At 37.6% G+C, this 19,426-nt stretch overlaps 2 protein-coding genes across 2 annotated transcripts in view; one reads left to right on the top strand and one right to left on the bottom strand.

The window, feature by feature from the left end:
- Positions 1-6,503, top strand: part of LOC121529490 (neurabin-2-like) — a 44,633-nt gene extending 38,130 nt beyond the window's left edge. Inside the window, exon 15 of the mRNA XM_041817391.1 lies at positions 1,119-6,503. Within this exon, the coding sequence (XP_041673325.1) occupies positions 1,119-1,172 (54 nt within the window). The 3' untranslated portion in view covers positions 1,173-6,503. The remainder of the gene's footprint in view (positions 1-1,118) is intronic.
- A 660-nt stretch (positions 6,504-7,163) lies between these two features.
- Positions 7,164-19,426, bottom strand: part of LOC121503424 (phosphoribosyl pyrophosphate synthase-associated protein 2) — a 16,615-nt gene continuing 4,352 nt past the window's right edge. The window contains exons 4-11 of the mRNA XM_041777833.1: positions 17,407-17,473; positions 17,120-17,292; positions 13,078-13,193; positions 12,800-12,855; positions 12,398-12,546; positions 11,647-11,717; positions 8,882-9,028; positions 7,164-8,782 (exon numbers count right to left, since the gene is read on the bottom strand). Of these exons, the coding sequence (XP_041633767.1) occupies positions 8,624-8,782; positions 8,882-9,028; positions 11,647-11,717; positions 12,398-12,546; positions 12,800-12,855; positions 13,078-13,193; positions 17,120-17,292; positions 17,407-17,473 (938 nt within the window). The 3' untranslated portion in view covers positions 7,164-8,623. The remainder of the gene's footprint in view (positions 8,783-8,881; positions 9,029-11,646; positions 11,718-12,397; positions 12,547-12,799; positions 12,856-13,077; positions 13,194-17,119; positions 17,293-17,406; positions 17,474-19,426) is intronic.

A 19,426-nucleotide genomic window follows, 5' to 3' on the forward strand; every position in this document is an offset into this window, starting at 1 on the left:
ATTCTTAAATTTTATTTTTTATTTTATTCTTTATTTATTCATGAACAGTGCCTATAGAAAGTATTCACCCCTTGGATGTTTTACCTTTTGGTTGATTTTAGAAATCAATCATGGTGAGTATAATTAAGCTTTTTTGACAAAAAAAAAAAAACTCTTTAGTGTCAAAGACGCTAAAGAGAACATATTTCTAAAAGTAATGCCAAGTAAATGAGAATATGTAATGTAAAATAGGTGACTGCACAATATTCACCCCTTCAAGTCTGTATTTATTTGGAATGTCCTCTGTCTTCATGGTGTAATGGTAGCCAGGAAAAACGGATTTACTAGTGGCTGGAGTTTCCAGACTCAGTTGTCTTTATACTGCAATCACTTCAGACACATTCAAAGCGCTTAGGTGATCCCCATTTATAGTTGTGAGACTACTAGCATCAATTGGCTGGACCTCTGTTGAATTAGTTCACTCACTCTAAAGGGGCGAATACTTATTTTTGGTACATATTCTTATTTAATTGACATTGTTTTGTACAAATTTGTTTTTACTTTAACATTAAAGAGTTTTTTGGTCAAAAAAGCCAAATTGAATCAACCATGACTGATTTATAAAATCAATAAAAGGGTAAAACATCCAAGGGGGTGAATTCTTTTTATAGGCACTATATATGTATGTAATTGTAAACATTTTTAAAAATCTGTTGAGAAAATCTAATTTATTTTTTGGTAGCTTACCTTACAATCCCAAAAATAATGATAGGTCAGTTAGATCTTATCTCAAGGCTAAAAAATCTTCACTGCTGTCTGTTTCTGTCACTCTTTTTAAAACACCAGGTGTCCTGAGCAACAGTAGCTAGAGTTTGGCCGAACTGTGGCCTAAAAAACGTGGCATTTTTACCCACAATGCCAATAGAAATTTTACATTTTAACCTTTGTTGTGAATAGCTATTTAATGTTTTAAAAAGCTTGCAGTAATAATCATGAAGGAACCCCTAATGACGAGTGGATTGTTCGCATGTTCAGAAACGTAAAGCTGGCTTTAAAATACGGGCTAGGAAGTGTACGCTTTTTTATCATAGGTAAAAGAGTTAATTTAGTTATTCTCCATTGCCTTGATTTTTCTACAGATAACAGACTTGGAGACCAAAGTCGATGCCCTGAAGATCTCCAAACCATCCTAGACTGCTGCTTGTTCCTACCTCCTACCTTTGACTGGAAAAGGAGGAGTTCTGCCTTCATTCCGACCTGAGCTGTAATTTTTCCCAATCAACCATTCTGCTGCACAGACAGGTGGCAGGAACGTTCCAATAAGGATGTAAGGAGGTCAACTAACATGGAGAAAAGTGGCAACCTCTCATCTGGCATTTGCCAGCAGCTTACAGCTCTGTCATTCAATAATCAATCCCAGAATGCACCTTCTGTAATACCCACAATCCTCATTTTGTGTCTTCCTGTCAACTGGCTTGGCAATCAACACAGATGCTACATTCAACAACCTGTGCTTTATCTGTGAATGATCTCTTCTGGCTTCTCCACTCTTTAATGACAGTATGATACTGGGATTCTGTTGATGATTATAAAGAAGCGCTTTTTTTTTATTAACAGGCTTGTCACAAAGTGCTTTATTGAGTAATGAACAAAGGGGTAAAAATGCAGAATAAATCAGAGCAAACAAGACAGGATCATGTGCTTGATGCTGTGCTGCATTTGAACTAAGTTGTTGCAAAACTGTTCCTCCTCTTGCTTGGGACTTGACTGGATTCTCACTAAGAGGACTTACATCTGTCTGTTTTGCCGTATAAACACTGATCGTTGGAATCAAGAACTAATAGGAGAAATGGCCACCTCATTTTCACCACAAAACTCAACGTAAATTCTTAGGTGAAAAACACAAAAAACTTTGAAAAGGAAATAGCCACCACCCGCTGAAAGATAAGTAATAAAAACTATGAAGCCTGATGGCAGATGAATTTCTGAAGAGCGACATAAACTGTGAAAACAGAACGCCCACCCCAGCCTTTGGTTCTAGCCTACATTCTGCAAGAAGGAGGGAATCTGGCAGAATCGTGCATTTCAGGTCTGAATTGTAGTGGCATATTGTTTGTATATATTCTATACATGTATTTAAAAGTGTTAAGATGGCTTAAGCAAATAAGTGGGTCAGATATCTGTAAGTAAGGCAGTCTAGAGAGTGACACTGGTGTCCTGCTTGTAGAGGGGTGAAATGGTTTAGTAGTCCACATTCAGTCTGTTTTCTCTCTTTTCTCAAGTTATCAATGGCAAACAGGGTGTGAATAGTCTAATGTGTGCTTAAAGAGCGTCAAATTGTGTATATTTGTAAGTGTTTCAAGTGTGTGTGGGTTTACATGCACTCAGGATGGTTATGTACATAATTGAAGTGAGTTATTAGCAATCTACCCATATCCAGGGTCAAAAAAATGAATTTGAATACACTGGTCCCTGAGTCTATTTGTGTTCAGCTTCCACTTGCACTCACTGTGTAGTTGTAAGAGCTCAGGCTAAATGGAAAACTGAGTTGTTCCATATTCACAAACACATATGTACAAACAGACAAGCAGTGTTATTTGTAGTTCAAATATTTCTGGGGGCATAACTTCTAACAATATTATTTTAGTTCTTGAGGTATGAACTTATAAACAAGTGCCAAAAATTCCTGTCCAATACTCAAATTTTAAGACTGATGTTGATATTATGGAAGAAAAAAAATGTTTTAATGATATATCAAACAGAATACTTTTCATATAAATACATGCCAAAAAGTTTTATTGAGGGAGTTTGCATTTGTCTATTTAAAAGTTTTAAAAATTTGTATTCAATATATAAATTTAAAAATGAATTTGTCAGTGCAGTGAGGTTTATAAAGTATTAAATAGTGAAACCATTTCAAACAGGCTAAAACTATCAAGCTAGTTGATAACAATCAAGTTCAGTAGCTATCTCTATATGCTAATTAGCTCCCTAACCTCCCAAAAGTGTTAAATGTACTTGTCACAAATGTATTTAAAAAAAAATGCTATTCTTTATACATTCAGTATTTTTAGTACCCCAGCTAGGGAAGCTTTGTTAAGCTAACATGTGGAAGGGAGCTTTAATTAGATTCTAAAACAGTGCTAAAGTCTATACCAAACATGTAAAAGATTAAGATTGATTTTTCCTGTTTGGTGTGTTTTTTATCTTCATTTAATGATAACAGGCTAGCTAATTCGCTATCAAATTACTTTTTAGATGACGCTAGCTAGATAGTGCTTTCCATGTTCTTTAGCTCTTTTCATGGGATAACTTAAGTGTTGAATTCACTCATCTCAATTGTGGAAAAAAGTAAGATTACACAAATGAGAAAGTATCTTTTATTCTTTGATCAGTATTTGTCTTTTTTTTTTAAACTTAGCCAAGTAAGTTATGCTAACACAATGGCACTCTGAGAATCATTAAAACCAGACCTGCAGATTATTTAGCAGCATTGGCTATAGTATTATTCAGGAATCTGTGTGCATGTAAACACACTCCACACCTCTTGCTTTCAGAGAAGAGTAGGGGGTCTTATTGCCAGTATTAAGACTAGTCCAAAAATTGGTTGTATGTAGTTGCTGGTCATTAAGCTCAGTTATTTTACAGAAACAGAAAACTATTCTGATGATTAATCGGGTACAGCCACATAGAAATTCTTTATTGTAAAATATTTTAAGAAGAGTTTTTTTCTTTGACCGAATATGTTAGTAAAATTAAAATATCTGGAAAGTCTTCGAAAGTGCTCGTGCTTCAAAGCAATCAAAGAAACATTTTTGCTTGTAAAACAACAAGTGCTCTGTGAGTCAAGTCTTACAAAAATTATGTCTACAGGAATGGGAATTGAATCACTTACTATGTTGATGGGGTTTTTTTAATCTGGCTCATGCATTTTTGTCTTGAAGGGAGTTGTTGATGATGAGTGATAAATACCAACTGAAATATTCCCATGAGGTTGACGAAACTATTAATGGAAAAGCACTCACACAAAAACAAACTAACCAAAAGATTCATGATGGGTTTTGCAGTGGAAATGATAAACATGGTGATTAAAATGAATCGTATACTGTATTTCAATCTTGATTATACAGCTTGCTGGCGAGCTCTGTTAAGATCAGAATCCAAAAAATTAGTCTGTCAGTAATGAACTGTTTTTGTAATTGTTTCCCTGTTTGATTGTGAAAAAGAGGCCTGTGTGAGTCTAGTATGGAGAAGATGACCATTAAAATGTCACCCCCCAAAACAGAGCTTTAGCTAATGCTGATGTTAAAATGTGTTTGTATTCAAGCCAAGCTAGCAGCTCAATTTGACCTGCAAATGAGTTAACTAAACTGTATCATTTATCATCAGACTGGTTGGGTGATTTTTATTTTTTCCAGGAAAACTGGAATAACTTTCTTTTTTATCTTGAATTTGAACATGCAAAGTATGAAAACTTAGTTTATTAGCAAGTTAATGGAATTCCCATCAGCCTCAGCCATGATTTATATTTAGTGCTAGTAAGCAAAGTTTTAGCATGCTAACAAGCTTAACTAAAATGGTATACAAACCTGCTAGCATGTTAAAGTTGGCATTTAAAGCTTTGTAGCACCACTAATAGCATTTAACCATCCAAGTATAGAGCCAATAGTGTGGCTGTAGAGTCTTAGTCTTGTTTATATTGTGAATATTAAGAATATTTTGTATGTCATCCCCAAAACAAGGAAAACATGTACATAGAAGCATGTCACAAGAACATATTGACAGGTTCAAAGGGTGATGAGACAAAAGCTTCTGGTCCAGTTTTTACAAAATTCACATTGTTAAATTGTTAATTCATTGTTAATTCACTGGCATGTGTTTGGGAGCAGGTATTAACTATCAACATAGGCTTTCCATCAATCAAACTGTACCCACATACAAGTCACCTGGTTATAATGAATTACAGACTGGCAGTGACCTAGAGAACTGGTGTCAGATTTTAAATGGCTTATGGAAGAAAAAGGGATGTAACTTCACAGCATAGGGATGTTTTCATGCAAGGGGGAGTCCTTTAAAGATCCCAAAGTATTGGTGCAGGACTTGCAGTGATTTTTATTAAGTTTTAATAGATAGAAACACAGGTGTAGGGATAGAGAATTTCCAAAGGAATGAAAATCAGCCATAAGCAGCCCATTTGTGTATTTTTAACAGTGTTGATAAGAGTTTCACCTCCAAGTAAAACCAGTGATAGCTGTTCAATTAACGTTTAAACACCAAATCAAATTCAGGTTGCTTTGGCTTTTAAATCTAAACACATTAGGTGATCACTTTGCCTTGTTAGTATTCATTAACTTGCTGCTTTTGCCTTCACACAGGCTTTGGATGTGTTGTGCTGTAAGTGACCATCACCGTCTATGTCTACCCATCACTCATGCCTGAAAAAAAAAAAAAAAAGATTGTTACCAGTGTTTAAAGAGTGTTTGCCAGTGATTGCAGCACAGACTGCCATAACATTAGACCGATTGTAGATTGTAGATGGACCAATGCCTTTTATTCCTCTTTATTTAAATCATCTCTTTCCCCTGCCTCATACTGATGGAGCTTACCTTAAAACTGTTCTCCCACTGGTGGCCTCTGAGCAGCTTTTCTGAAGCAGGAGAGAGGGTTTAGTGCCTTGTTAAGGTGTTAAGAGTTGTTAAGAGAGGGAGCAGAGCACACCCGCTTGAGTTACAAACCAACTTTGACACAAAAGCTTGCATTCACATCATGTTTGTAAGACTTTTGAAATGTGTTTTTATTGAATGACACTTGACATTATTTCCAAATCCAAGACCAATACAGATCCCAGTAGTGTTCATGGTTTGAGTGTTGATCAGCCTGCCCAAATAAAAAAAGAGATGCTCTTGGCTTTTTTGATTGCCTTGTCTTGACATTCCTCAGGGTCAAAATTGCACTGAGGTGCACAGACGCCATTGCATTTTCCTACATGTCCAGTTTGATTTTTTTATGCTCAGGGTGAAAAACTAACTGAAATACTGGCAAATTTCTGTCCTGTAACCACTGGTAACATAATCTTTTACACTTAACAACAGACTAGAACAGAAATCTGGGACCAGTATTTACATGTGCTCATCTCTGTGCTGCAGGAAACTTTAAAATAACTCGAAAAATGGGAGGTTAAAAATACATTATCATTTTTTGGACTGATTTCAGCTTATACTCCAACTGTACATTCAATTCCCCGATTTAAGTCCTTTAGAATCAACTCTTGGCTTAACTTCTTTAAATAGAAATCATAGAGAGGTATCATGTGTTACAGTAGATGTATAACAGTCAATGGAGCGGTGCCAAACAGTGTAAGCAGGACAATCTGACAGTGTTTAAGGCAACCTTCGAGTGTGTCTCGGGTCTGAAACTGATTTCCTTCTCTGCCTGGTTCTGTTCTTTAGTTAATGTCACCATGTTTGTCTGAAACAATTCCTGTGTGTCAGCGTAAATAAACATGAAATATGTTAAACAAGAAACTGGACTAAACTCAGCAAATTTCTGTTCCTGAATTTTGGTCAATGTTTGTGTGTTAACTACATTTAAGCTAACTTTATGTCACCTACTTTAAATCACTACTGGATCTACTAAGGTCCTTGTAATAATCTTTAATAGTTAATAGGTACTAGTAAGACATAGGGTGCCTATAAACATAAATACGTCCCAATAAGTGCTAACAAAAGCAGAATTGACAGATTTATTACTTACAAGTCACATAAAGGCTCTTATTAGACACACTTGTTAACAGTTTATATACCTCTAATTAAAATCAATAGTGTTGATTAACATAAGACTTTACAAGGTTCTATTACAGAATAAGTAAAGATTATTAAAGACTATTACAGATTTGTAGGCACATAAATTAATAACCTTCATTTATTGCTTATTAATTAATAAAGTGTTAAACAATGTTATTAACACTTATCAGTATGAACTAAAGTCATATCTTACACTCTAAATATTGCTTATTAGTGTCAGTATTTAATAATTTTAGAAATGTGTTAATGGTTTATATATCCCTGACAGATATTTGACTGTTATTGTTTATAACACACTTAAGAGCTCTTATTAGACACTATATATTGGCACTCTTCTCAGAACAGAAAACATGAAGCTACTAAACACAAGAACACACATGCTTCACTTTTATAGGTCATATTTATTCATTTAAGTGCTGAAAATAAATACAAAACATTTTGGAACACCTCTGGTAAAGTGACAAAGACCTGCTTCGGTCAAGTTCTGCTTATCAGAAAGTTTCATATGACTTTTCCAGCTTCAGCTGCAGTTCAGAACTTTTTTTTTTTTTTAATGAAACTCAGGTAGAACGTGTGCGAGTGACCGTCAGCCTCTCTCATAATGACCTAAACAACACCCCCTTCCAACTAGAGAGTCTAACTGCAGTAACGGTTGAAATCTATTGGCGTTTGTTGAATGTTGGAAGGGAACAACTTATTTCTGGTATGAAGTGAACTAATGTAAAATATAAGCAGTCACTGAGCAATGGCACACAATGCTATATGGATGACACATCTATATTAACAAGCATTCTGCCATAACTTTGTATTTTCCAATTTACCAGTCTGACTACAAAAATTTCCAGTTCTTCTTACGCACTATAAAGTGGACATCAGATCAGCAACTCAGTGCTATTGCTACCACACAGACAAGCTACCATTTGTGAGTCTTGACTAACTTCATGAGCAGCACATTCAGACACAACATAAAAAAAATGACTGGTGAAGTGAGTGTTAACTATGCACTACCATCAGCTACATGAAATAATTAGATGGGAACCTGCATATTCTGAAAAACATGACAGCCTTATTTATTAGCGATGTTAGCATGGATAATGTGTATTGGAGCAGCGAAGGCCTGTGTGTTGTAATATGTCCTTTAAAAGGCACTGGCACTCTTCCTGATGCTATGAGAAGAAATTCACCATGTTAACAAAGCGGCCATTTTTCTAACATCATGCTCAGTACAGTGAACTCAAATGCTGTTGTGATAACAGTTAGCCCATTAGCTTTCATCTGAAAACAGCAAAAATGGAGTGTAGCCACTTTCTAGCTCACCTTAGTTTGATTTATTTGGTAAGAAGAGTAAAAATACATGGCTAATGGTAAAGTTATCCATTATTAATTGTGTTTTAGTTAAGTTAGCACTTGAGCTCCATAACCTGAGACCATGTCAGTGGAAATCTGTCGCTCTGTGAAGATGGGGAAGGGAGATTATGCTTTCAGACATTCAGTGATAACAAAACATATTCTGACATTAAGATTAAACTTTACACTATTTTCTAATAAAATGTTATTACAACATGTATGTAGACCTGATGCAAGCTAGACGGAAAAATGAGAATAAAAAAATGAGCAGAGGTTAAGCGGTCAGTCATCTATGGCAAGTGTGGATTTTCAGTCCTTCTCTATATTAAGCTGCACTCAAAGAAAGGGCGAGCATTTACAGGTTTGAATGAAAGAAATGGATACTTATGGTTGTATAGTTATTTCAGTGTTTAACATTCACCCTTATGTTATTCAAGACATCTGAAAAGGCAAATGGCATGTGGGGTTTTGTATGCATGTGTGAGACAAGTTTGTCAGTCATCCACTCCTATGTTGCGGAAAAGGTAGGACATGGACTCTCCGTTGTGGATGCGGCGGATAGCCTCTGATAGAATCATGCTGATGTCGACTGTTTTTATCTTGGGACACTGGAGCTTCTGGAGCTCGTGGGGTATTGTGTTGGTCACCACAACCTGGTAAAAAAGGCAGGAATATGAGATGTGTGTATTAAAAAAAAAAAAAAAGCAGAATGCTGCCTAATGTTATAGAAAAGCAGTAAGATGGCCGTTTACCTCATCAATAGCCGACTCTTCAATGAACCGTGGAGCTTCAGAGGAGAGAATGCCATGAGTTGCCATGACGAAGATCTTGTAGGCACCTCTTTCCTTCAGTGTTTCTGCTGCTGCGACAAAACTGTCAACATCGTCAATGATGTCATCCTGCAAGATAAGTAGATCAACAGGCAAATCAACTCTGTGTCCGACTATTGACTGTAGCCCTTTATACATGGTCAGCTCATGGCAGGATCTACGTTACACCTGTTAATCATTTCACACCTTTGCACATTCTTGCACCTCACTCCCCAACTGATCCAGGTTTTATTGCTGCCATGAAAAAGGACCTTTTGGTTCCTTAAATTTACCTGAAGGAGTTGAGGATCAAGGAAAAAAGGGGCTTCTAGAGGAGCTAAGAGCGATACAGCTTTTCCTCCGCTCATGTCTTTTTGACTTTACACAAAACTTAAGTGGTTGGAGGTGCAGCATCTAATGTGATGTGCTGGCATATTATTAGGTGGAAGCTTGTTGGATCTATTATTGCTGTTAACTGATTAAAGATGATCAAGTTTATCACATAAATATACTGTGCTTAATTAATTAATCATACATTTAAAATACTACCATTTAGTTCCATTTTGGTTTGAAATAAAAGTAGTACACATATAGTTTTTGAATCTAGCAAACTGGAGTTTTTAAACTTTAACATCTCAACTTAGTTGTAATGGTTTGTAAATTACAATATCTTAATTTGCTGAGCGATAATATTCATAAACTGCAAACTTAATCAGTAGACAAACAGATTAAATACAAAATAACTTCTGCAAAGTAGGTGTAAACAGCTTGCCTTGTCTTCAACAATACTGATGGGTCTGGAGTCTTTGGAGACCCATTTGGCGACTACATTAGTTAGCTTAGCTGTTGTTTAGTTGACGAATCCAGGTCTGCTGCACTCCACCAGTGTAGCTTGATTATCACTGCTTGATCCTGTGTTGATGTAAGCATCTTTACTTACACACAACTTTGGAATTAACTAAACTTCCATTCTCCAGCTTAGGGTAATCGAAATTTGCCGTTAGCAGAGCTGGGCCGGTCTCCTCACTCGTCACTGCTGGCTGCATTTGCCTGCTTTAACTTCCTCACCCCCAGGCATGTAAACATCCATGCTAGAGGACTATGGGAGGAAGTTGTGGTCAAACTTGGTCATATGATTCATTTAGGTTAATATTACTTTAATAAGTTGAGGTTTCAAGATGAATCACAAGCTTTAATGCGTTAACATTAACAGCCCTAATATCAATATAAATTTACAGAGCTATGTTGAGGATTATTGTACAGAAGGCAATAATAGAAATGCTTCAGTTATCATTATGAATGATTACATGTATCAACCAAAGTCATAACACTGAAAGTCAGCTAAGTAAAATAAAAAATACCACATGGAAATAAACTACTGCTTATTGTATAAGACAATTTATGACCTAAGTGTCAAACCATAACCTTAACCCAGGGGTGTCCAAACTTTTTCCACCGAGGCCCGCATGCTGAGAAATTGAAGGCTGGCCAGGCCACATTGAGAAAGCTCACTTGTGTGTTAAAGACAGTGAATCCAACATTAAAATGTTTAAAATATTTATAGAAAAATATCCTACATCCCAGCTTTCCATTAGTGGCTTTTTAAAATAAATAGCTCATAACTGTTGAGGATTTTGGGATTGCCCATTAGAATTCAGGGGTCCATAAGGAGGGCATAAAACCAGTGCAGCACGGAGCTGCGACTACGCCAGCACACATCAGAATGGTAGAGAACATCCCCATATTCAGCATCAATTTCGGACAGGGAAAAATGCTTTTGCTGAGCAAGCAAGCTGGTGGTCATTAGCTTAACTTTCTGCTCTCGCTCGGCACTGGTATATGCGACTGATGCTTGGTCTCATAGTGTTGTCAAACGTTAAAATCTTTCATCACTGCAACAGTTTCATTACAGAATAAACAGAAACAATTCCCCTTGACTTCAGTGAAGAAATATTCATCTTCCAAATGTGCCTGAAACTTTCTGCACTCACTTTCTATCTTGCGTTTCTTTGTTTCTGCTATGTTTCATCACCCATCAACTCTTCTTTGAGTGATGGCACCTGTCTTTTGACATGGATAAGTTGCCTCTTGAACAAAGCTGCATCACCAAGTGTCGAAACTGAAAAGTACAATACAGTCAAGCACAAGCTTCATGTTCCCATGCAGGTCATATTTTGTTTTATTTTTAGAATGTGCCAATAAAAAACGGGCCGCGGGCTGTAGTTTGGACACCCCTGCCCTAACCATATTAATATGAGGGGTTTTCTGAATAATTGTGTAGTGGGGTTTGATGTGAATGAGCTTGTCATCAGCTCTGAGGTGAAGGTTTACATTTGGTAAGTCATCTTCCTCTGTCTGTGTTTCTCTTCCTTGCATCTCTTTTCCAATTCCTCGCTGAGAGGAGCCAAGGAGCATGGAAACGACATGAGTGAGGGACGCAAGGATACACAAAAATCAATTGAAAAAGACTTCTAGTGTGTAATGTGAAATACACAGAGGCAGACTGATGGAGTGAGGTCGTTAAGCCACAGAGCAGCTATCATAAGAAGTAACATAATGTATAATTTATAAGCTAGCGGGGCAGAACGCTACACTGTGTGTGCGTGGAGCTCTCACTGCTACAATGCTGTCATGCAATGTGAAAACACACACTATGATACCAATACTGTGTTGTGAAACTTCTTGATAAAGGTCATGATCACACATACCACTATGATTGCAATGCGTCCTCCAACATCTCCTACAACAGTGATGGGAGGCTTCTCTTTGGGAATCAACACTAAAAACAAAAAATAGAAACCATGTGAGAAATCACAGTTATGCAACTGTGAAATAAAGATAAAGCATTGTTGTTGGAAATGATGTAAAAGGCAGCGGGGTCATTCAGACTGGAGGATCTAAAGCTTCAGAATCATTACAGATTAATTTAGTGTGGTATACCAATGTATTTAAAAGTCTTCTCAGTTTTAAGAAATAAAACTGATTTAGACATTTACCATATTTAGTTCAGTCCTGCTCACTCTCTCTAACCCCAGCTAGCAGAGAGAGAGAGGCACAGCTGAACATCTGCTTCCAGCGTGAACATTATGTGTAAGAGTGTATGTTTACAGAAATATACAGTCTTTGTATGCACAGCTGTCAGTTCTGTGTGTGCTCTTAGGGGGGCCGCACTTGTTATATCCGACAGACTTTTCTTGAAAATAATATACAAGTAATAGACAGTGAGGATTTCACCACTTTAGGTTCAAGCAGCAAAACAATCTGCAATGACAACTTTACTGACCTTGCATCACTCTTTTGGGGCCAATTTGTCTGCATAACTCATTTCATGTGCTAATATTTGACAACAGCACATTCATAAATTGCAATGTCATTCAGAAGTCAAACAAAACTGGTTAATCCATTAATCTCACACATGTGATTTACAGACCGATCATTATTAGCATGTGTTCACATTACATGGTATCTCCATGCTGGGATGAATGGCCCCAGTAGTCTTGACGGTTGGTGGGGAGTGCCGTCCGTCAACCTGGTCTGACTCTGCATCTTGAGCTTCACCGTGGATCACTGCGATACCCAGACGTAGACGCTCAGCAAATGACTGAGCCCTGCACAGATGGACAGAAAGGGAAACTCAAAATACTACAGCTGTCACTAACAACTTACTGAACCTGACTTCAAGAAGCCTGATTGGTTGATAACAAGAAGTTAACTATCAACAATGGCTCTTTTCCTCCCTCTAGTGGTAGCATCATTAACTCATTTTGGCAGGCCACACTAAATTCTGCTATAAGAAGACAGTATCTGACCTTAACTTCCTCTTAGAGAGAGATAAAGGGCAGAGAAAGCAGGGGAGCCCACCTTTTGGCAGAAGCTGGAGACTTGGCAACAATCACAGCATTCCTGTAGTCTGGGATCTGGAAGTGAATTAGGATTGAAATTAGAAGTTAGATCTAAAACACCACTATCAACCTGACTGTTCAAATAGTGTTTGTAACATTTGTCAGTGTAGATGTATAAGTGCCTTATGAGAGTTGATAGCCCAACAATTTTGGGAGCATTTAAGAAGCCAAGATCTGTAGAGTTTCATCAGTTAATAGAAAAAAAGCCAATTTATTGCCATGATTGAGGAGTTTTACCTCTTCCTGGATGTACTGCAGCAGAAAGGGGGAAGCTCTCAGATTGTCTACAGGAATGTTAAAGAAGCCTTGAATCTCTTTCTGATGGAGGTCCATGGTGATTAGATGGGTGAGACCTGCACAAACAAAAGAGTAAATTAATAGCAGAAATGCTTACAGTGACTGTACCTTGATCAGCACTAACTAAACTGGGTAAAATGTGTGCAAAGAGGAAAAGTGTACCTTTAAACTGCTCTTTAAAAAAAAAAAACTTTCCTCATTGTCATTGTGTATAAAAAACCCTTTAGTCATAAAATGTTACACACCAATGTTGCAAACTAAAGGGAAAATTCTAGAAAGGACAAGAGGTTTCCTAATCTCCTCTCTTTGTGGGCTGGTACCAAAAAGAAAGTAGTCCGTTTAACTGAATCTAGCAGTACAACAATACACTGAAACTACCAAAGAAGATAAGATGTGTGTTTATCAATTTTCTGCAAGCCTGACACTAGCTGCATTTACATGGACACTTCTAATCGGGTTAAACCCTCAACCTGATTAGAAATGCTGCATGTAAACACCTAAATCAGCCTGACCAAGCCCCATCCGATTAAAAATCTAATTGGTTGCAGAGGGGTGGTCTACACCTTTTCACAACCCGATCAGAGGGAAAATTCTTCCATGTAAACACCTTCACCTGATTGATCTGACACGTTCTTTCTGCGCATGCTCTTCGTCTTGACGTAACCGCGTGGTGACATATTTTCTGCTTGATTAACAACAAGCCAAGCACTACAGTGAACAAACTTATATAATCCATCTTGATGCCTTCAGGTATGTTGTTATGTCCACAAAGGAACAGGAAGAATGAGGAAGGCGGAGATTCACCGGAGATTCACCACTGGAGCCTGAAAGCGACCGTGAACGGGGCGTTGGGAGCCGTTCTCGCCAGCAGAAATGGGGCAATAGACTCAAACGCCAGTAGTGGAGAAGCCAAGACTCAGAGGATGTCGGCCTCAATGGGGGATGGAGAAATAACGGAACAGTGGGACTAAGCTATATACCACTGGAAATCAATAGCAACCATAAATCATGTGACCTGTGTGTCACATGATTTATGGTTGCTAGTGGAGACCATTGACGCGGTGGCCGCTATTCCGATTAAAAACTGGCAAATGTAAACACCCAATCAGATAGATCACACACAATGTAAATGCTTGACCCAAAACATTTAATCGGTTTGATTTCAATCAGATTGGAATAAAAATGTCCATGTAAACGTGACTACTGAAAGTTTCCTGCAATAAGCTTTCTTTATTTTTAAAGTCATGTCACTTTTGTTTTTTAGATCTGTGGAAGGATTCCACTTGCTTTCAAACTGCCTGCCAAAAGGCTGAGAAAAGTGAAACAACTATATTTTAAGATAAAATGCTTATTACTCAGGAGAGAAAAAGACTGCAGAGGAGAATTTAGCTGACACCTATTTCTGAGGAATAAACACAGAGGGAATTCTTATTTGCAAACAGGCTAGACAAATAAACTAACAGCCACTTAGCAACTGGTCCTTCCTGTTTTTACCTGTTTTAAACATCTGGTACAATTTTCAGACAAGAGGGGAATGACAAAGGGTAATCTGGCTCCCTTTAGGATCAAGGTTCATCAGTTTGACACAGCATGTCATCTTTTACTCTTTTTCTTATTCATTAATTAAAAAAAACATGGGCTGTATTTTTTAGTTGTTCCTGCTTAAAAACCTGTTTAAAGTCTGTAAAAACCCAGAGTTATTTTTTCTTTGTCACTCATCCATGTGAATTGACCCAAAAATGAAAATAAACTTGTAAAATATCCAAGCTAAATGTGAACTACCACATTGTCACTTTTTTACATGATCCTTTTTAGATCTCTCAAAAATAAAATCATAATTTAAGACATTTACGACAGAAATTATGATAACCTGTTACCCTTTACCTGTATTTAGCTCTGGGTCTGTATGATGTGAAGAAACATGCACTGTACAATATCACTTTATAAAATTGTGATTTTGACATCAAGTGTAATAAATGCACATAAATTTAAGGGCATACTGGGCACCCCTCAGTTGTTATGTCTATCTTCTGTCCTTCAACTTTTACACAGTAACTTTTGCACTTGCTTCTACAGAATCAAAAAGCATTTTTCCACCACTCAACTGTCCTCAATTGATCAGAGACTAGCTGATAGCTAGCTAGAGCTTCATATGGCTGCGTGTTGTGTGAGAAGGCATGGCCATAAAACACAAATATCACAAATATGAAGTGAAGTGGTTTAAGGCACTACCTATGTACGCGGACGGCCCAGGTTCGAATCCGGCCTGTGGCCCTTTACCGCATGTCTCTCCCCACTCTCTTCCCTGTTTCCGAATCTATCCACTGTCCTTCCTCTATCAAATAAAGGCATGAAAAGGCCCAAAAATAAATCTTTAATGATGAAATTTGGATTGGATTAGAAACATTCATAATTAATGTGTTGGGTTTAATAATGAAAATCCTTTTATCCCATGTTTTTTTTTAAATATTGGGAACATCAGGCTGGAGATATATACTTGCTGTTAACTATGCAGGCGAAGATACATCACAGCTCCCATGCATGCCAAACGTTAGTATAATATGCTAGCTGTGCATGCCCTAAAAAAATCAAAGCACCGTGGATTGGAAATGTAGTATACGCATGTACGGTAGAGACGGTATAAAGTGTGACAGTCAACACAGCAGCAGACATTATTAAAGACAAACTGATAAACCAAGGTCATAATTCTCCACATCTATATGATGCATTACAATCCCTGCACAGAGACAAACATCTGATAGACCAGCAAGGGAGGATAAAGTCTGGTTTAGAAGTCAACATTTAACCCTGTAAAACTAACAAAAAAAAAAACCAAACAAAAAAACAAACAAAAAAAAAGCTTAGTTTTGTAGTTCAAAAAGTGACCATGTAATCTGGTGACTTTCAGCCGGGTGTATCCATGGCTGCCTGTATTAGTTTTGCTTCTCTTAAAATTCATATCTCATGAGGATATTTTGATACTGCAAAACAGTAGGGCTGTCAAAAGATACAAAATTTTAACCACAATTAATCTCTGGATTTCTGTGGTTAATCGCAATTAACTGCAACCCATTTATTGCCTTTAAAAATTCCACTATTTTGCATTTAAAAACGGATTTTTCGGCTGTATTAAAGCAACCTGCTTTTATAGGTAGACTTAAAGGTTTTAACATGGATTCAACCATTATGGACTAAAATTAAAATAAGTGTACTTTTAAAAGTTAAATGTTTTCAAAAGAAAGGTTTGACTTATGACTTTCCCACCGAGCTGTCTCTGAGTCTTTAAGTGGACTTATTTTACATCACTGTGCCTGCAGAGAGAAGCTGACGTAGATTAACCAAAGCTTTTGGAAGGCAACAATAAAGCCTGTGATTAATTGAGATAAAAATAAAATAAAATTAGTGCACTAATTGTGGATGGTAGCTAATCACAATTAATTTAATTAATCTTGACAGCCCTATCAAAAAGCCATTCACGGGGACTCTGTTATAATCAGCTACAGTATTGACATCTACGAACAGTCGCATCAAAATCATAACAGGGTCACTAGTTACACCAACATATCAGGAGTGTAACAAGGAAAATGTTGGAGAAACGGAGCACAGAAGGTACTTGTCTGACCAGTGGTCATTAGTCCAAGTTGATCTGTTGTCACTATTGACTAATCAAGTTTATCATGTTAGTTTTGAGCTCAGAATTATCACCAAATTCACTGTCTCCATGATGTAGTATAGGGTAGACAGGTAGTGGTCTATGGCTGGGGCTCTTTCGTGTGTCCTCTAGAGGTGTCCTCCAGTGACAGGCAAGTATATTTACAAGTACGTTCATGGTGCAGTCAGATGTAAACACAAGGTGAAAAAGCAAGTATATCCCTGGCCTAAGACAATCCAAGAAATTACATCACAAAAAACCCCCAAAAATACTGATGTATGTACTGGTGGACTCTATGGTTCCTGTTTTGTGCAGTTCTATCCAACTCACCTGCTTTACACATCATAGAGGCAATGAGCTTGGAGACGATGGATCCCCTCTTCCTCATCTTACACTGCTTGCTATAAGGGAAATAGGGGAGGACACCTGTGATACTTCTGGCACAGGATGTCCTGCATGCGTACACCATGATCAGCATCTCCATTATGGTGGTGTTCACATCTCTGAGGTTGCAGGGAGCAGACGGAAAGGCAGAACATATTAAAAAACGGGGATATTACTGAGATGTATCAGAGAAATATGTTTATAAGTTCAATTGTGTGCACATTATTTCTTACTTGGACACTGTCTGGATCACAAAGACATCTTTGCCTCGTACTGACTCCTGGATCTGCACCCGCGTTTCTATGGAAACAGACAGAATGTGAGAAAGAAAGAGCAACAAGAAACGCCTGTACACATAACACAAAGTCACGCACACACACTCCTACCTCATGACAAAGCCTTGGAGGCCTGTCAGCTTCATTAGAAGGCGATCTGAGGCCTTTATGATTCTCACACAAACTGAACCCCTCCCCGCATCACGTACTGTGAGATATGAGCATGCCAAACATGTGCCTCCCACGCCAAAAGATTAGAAAACAAAATGCATCCTATAAGGAGCAAAGTGTCAGAGAGAGAAAGAAACTGGATGAGAGCTGTGCTTTTTGAGTTTGATACTTTATGCAAGCAACCGTTGAGGAACCTTGAAACACTCATGACGAGGAATATTCAATCTTTCTACCTCTTGTACTACTAAATTAATACTACTAATTGCAATTACCTAGGAAATGTTTGTATTCAAAGTATTGAGACAGAATGTCCATTTGAGATTGTTTTAATTTCCCAGAATGCCACAAAAATCTTGAATCCATTTGAGACTTGTGTGGCCTGTAATCTTAAATCAAGCACAAAGTATATTCTCTTTGTTTTATCTCAGTCACATTAGTATTTTGTTTAGCAGGGTAATCACTGTAAGATAATCATATACATTTTGGGCCAGATTCCCCCTGTCTGACCAAACTCAGAAGAGCCTAAATTCACTGATGGCTCCCAGATCTGCTTGGGAATGGTCAGAGCCACTATGATTTAATATTGTAAACATTAAACATGTTTAATATTTACAGTCAGAAATCATGTCGTGTGACGGGAACATTGAGGACAGCCAAGCACACAGCAGGCATAAAGTTGATGGACGTCAAAACTAAAGGGTCAACTTGTTGATTTGTTGCAACAACATGCGTTTATACAACATGTCCTGCCCAAAACACCATCATAAAACTGACAAGAAGAGGAGTTAGAACAAAATGGCTAATCCATTTTATTGGACAAAACACACTATAAGAGTAAAACTGTCATTATTTGTCATCGTCATATGTGGAGTCCCTTGCATTTTCAGAATTAGTTAACATTTTTTACCAGTCCGGGACAAAAAGAGTCAAAAGTTCCTGTTAGCAGCTGCTTACAAAAAAGAACTGCTGCATTGTTCTTTGCCACAACAATGACACTGATAAACTGATCAGGACTATGCAGAGGAATGCAAAGTCTGCAGAAATCAAACCAGCATATTTTTGAAGGCCTCAGTGTCATAGCAGAAGTCAGAATTACAGAAAAAAAAAAACACAAAAAAATGCATATCTTTAGCTGTTAAAACTTGGTGAAATGCCAATGACACACACCTTACACACATTAACCTGACTTGTTTTTAGTATAACTGTTTACCTCTGTGCAGACAGAAGTGTTAAAACCTTGCTACACGGTCACAGCCTTGCTTACCTTGCTCCAGATATATTTACTGATTACACAGCATCAGTGAAAACATTCTATGATGAGGGCAGCACAGGTCATTACATTGACTGTGTACTGTACTTTTACATGTATAGGACAAAAAATGAACTGAATTAAATAGGACAAATGGTTTAAGTTTTTAGCTCAAGTTAGTTACGGCCTTTCACTGTTTGCATGTCTTTTTTAAAAATATTTTTTTGGCTTCTGCCTTTAGATAGGACAGTGAAGAGAGACAGGAAACATGGGGAGAGAGATTGGGGGGCATGCATGAAACAGCACAAGGAACGGACCCTGCAACCAGGGCATCGAGGACCACAGCCTCTGAACACAGACGACCACTCTACCCACTGAGCTAAGCTGGCGCCTGAATGTCATTTTGCTTTTATTTAAATACAAGGATAGATTCAATTTACAGCTCTGTGGCTGAGAAGTGCTGTACAATATCCATGTCCTGCAGATTTTTTAAAACTTTTTTCAAAAGCCTCTTTTACACACTCACTGTTATCCTGAATTTGTCCACACGTTACCCTG

This window comes from Cheilinus undulatus, linkage group 21, assembly GCF_018320785.1.
Source record: "Cheilinus undulatus linkage group 21, ASM1832078v1, whole genome shotgun sequence".
NCBI lineage: Eukaryota > Metazoa > Chordata > Actinopteri > Labriformes > Labridae > Cheilinus > Cheilinus undulatus.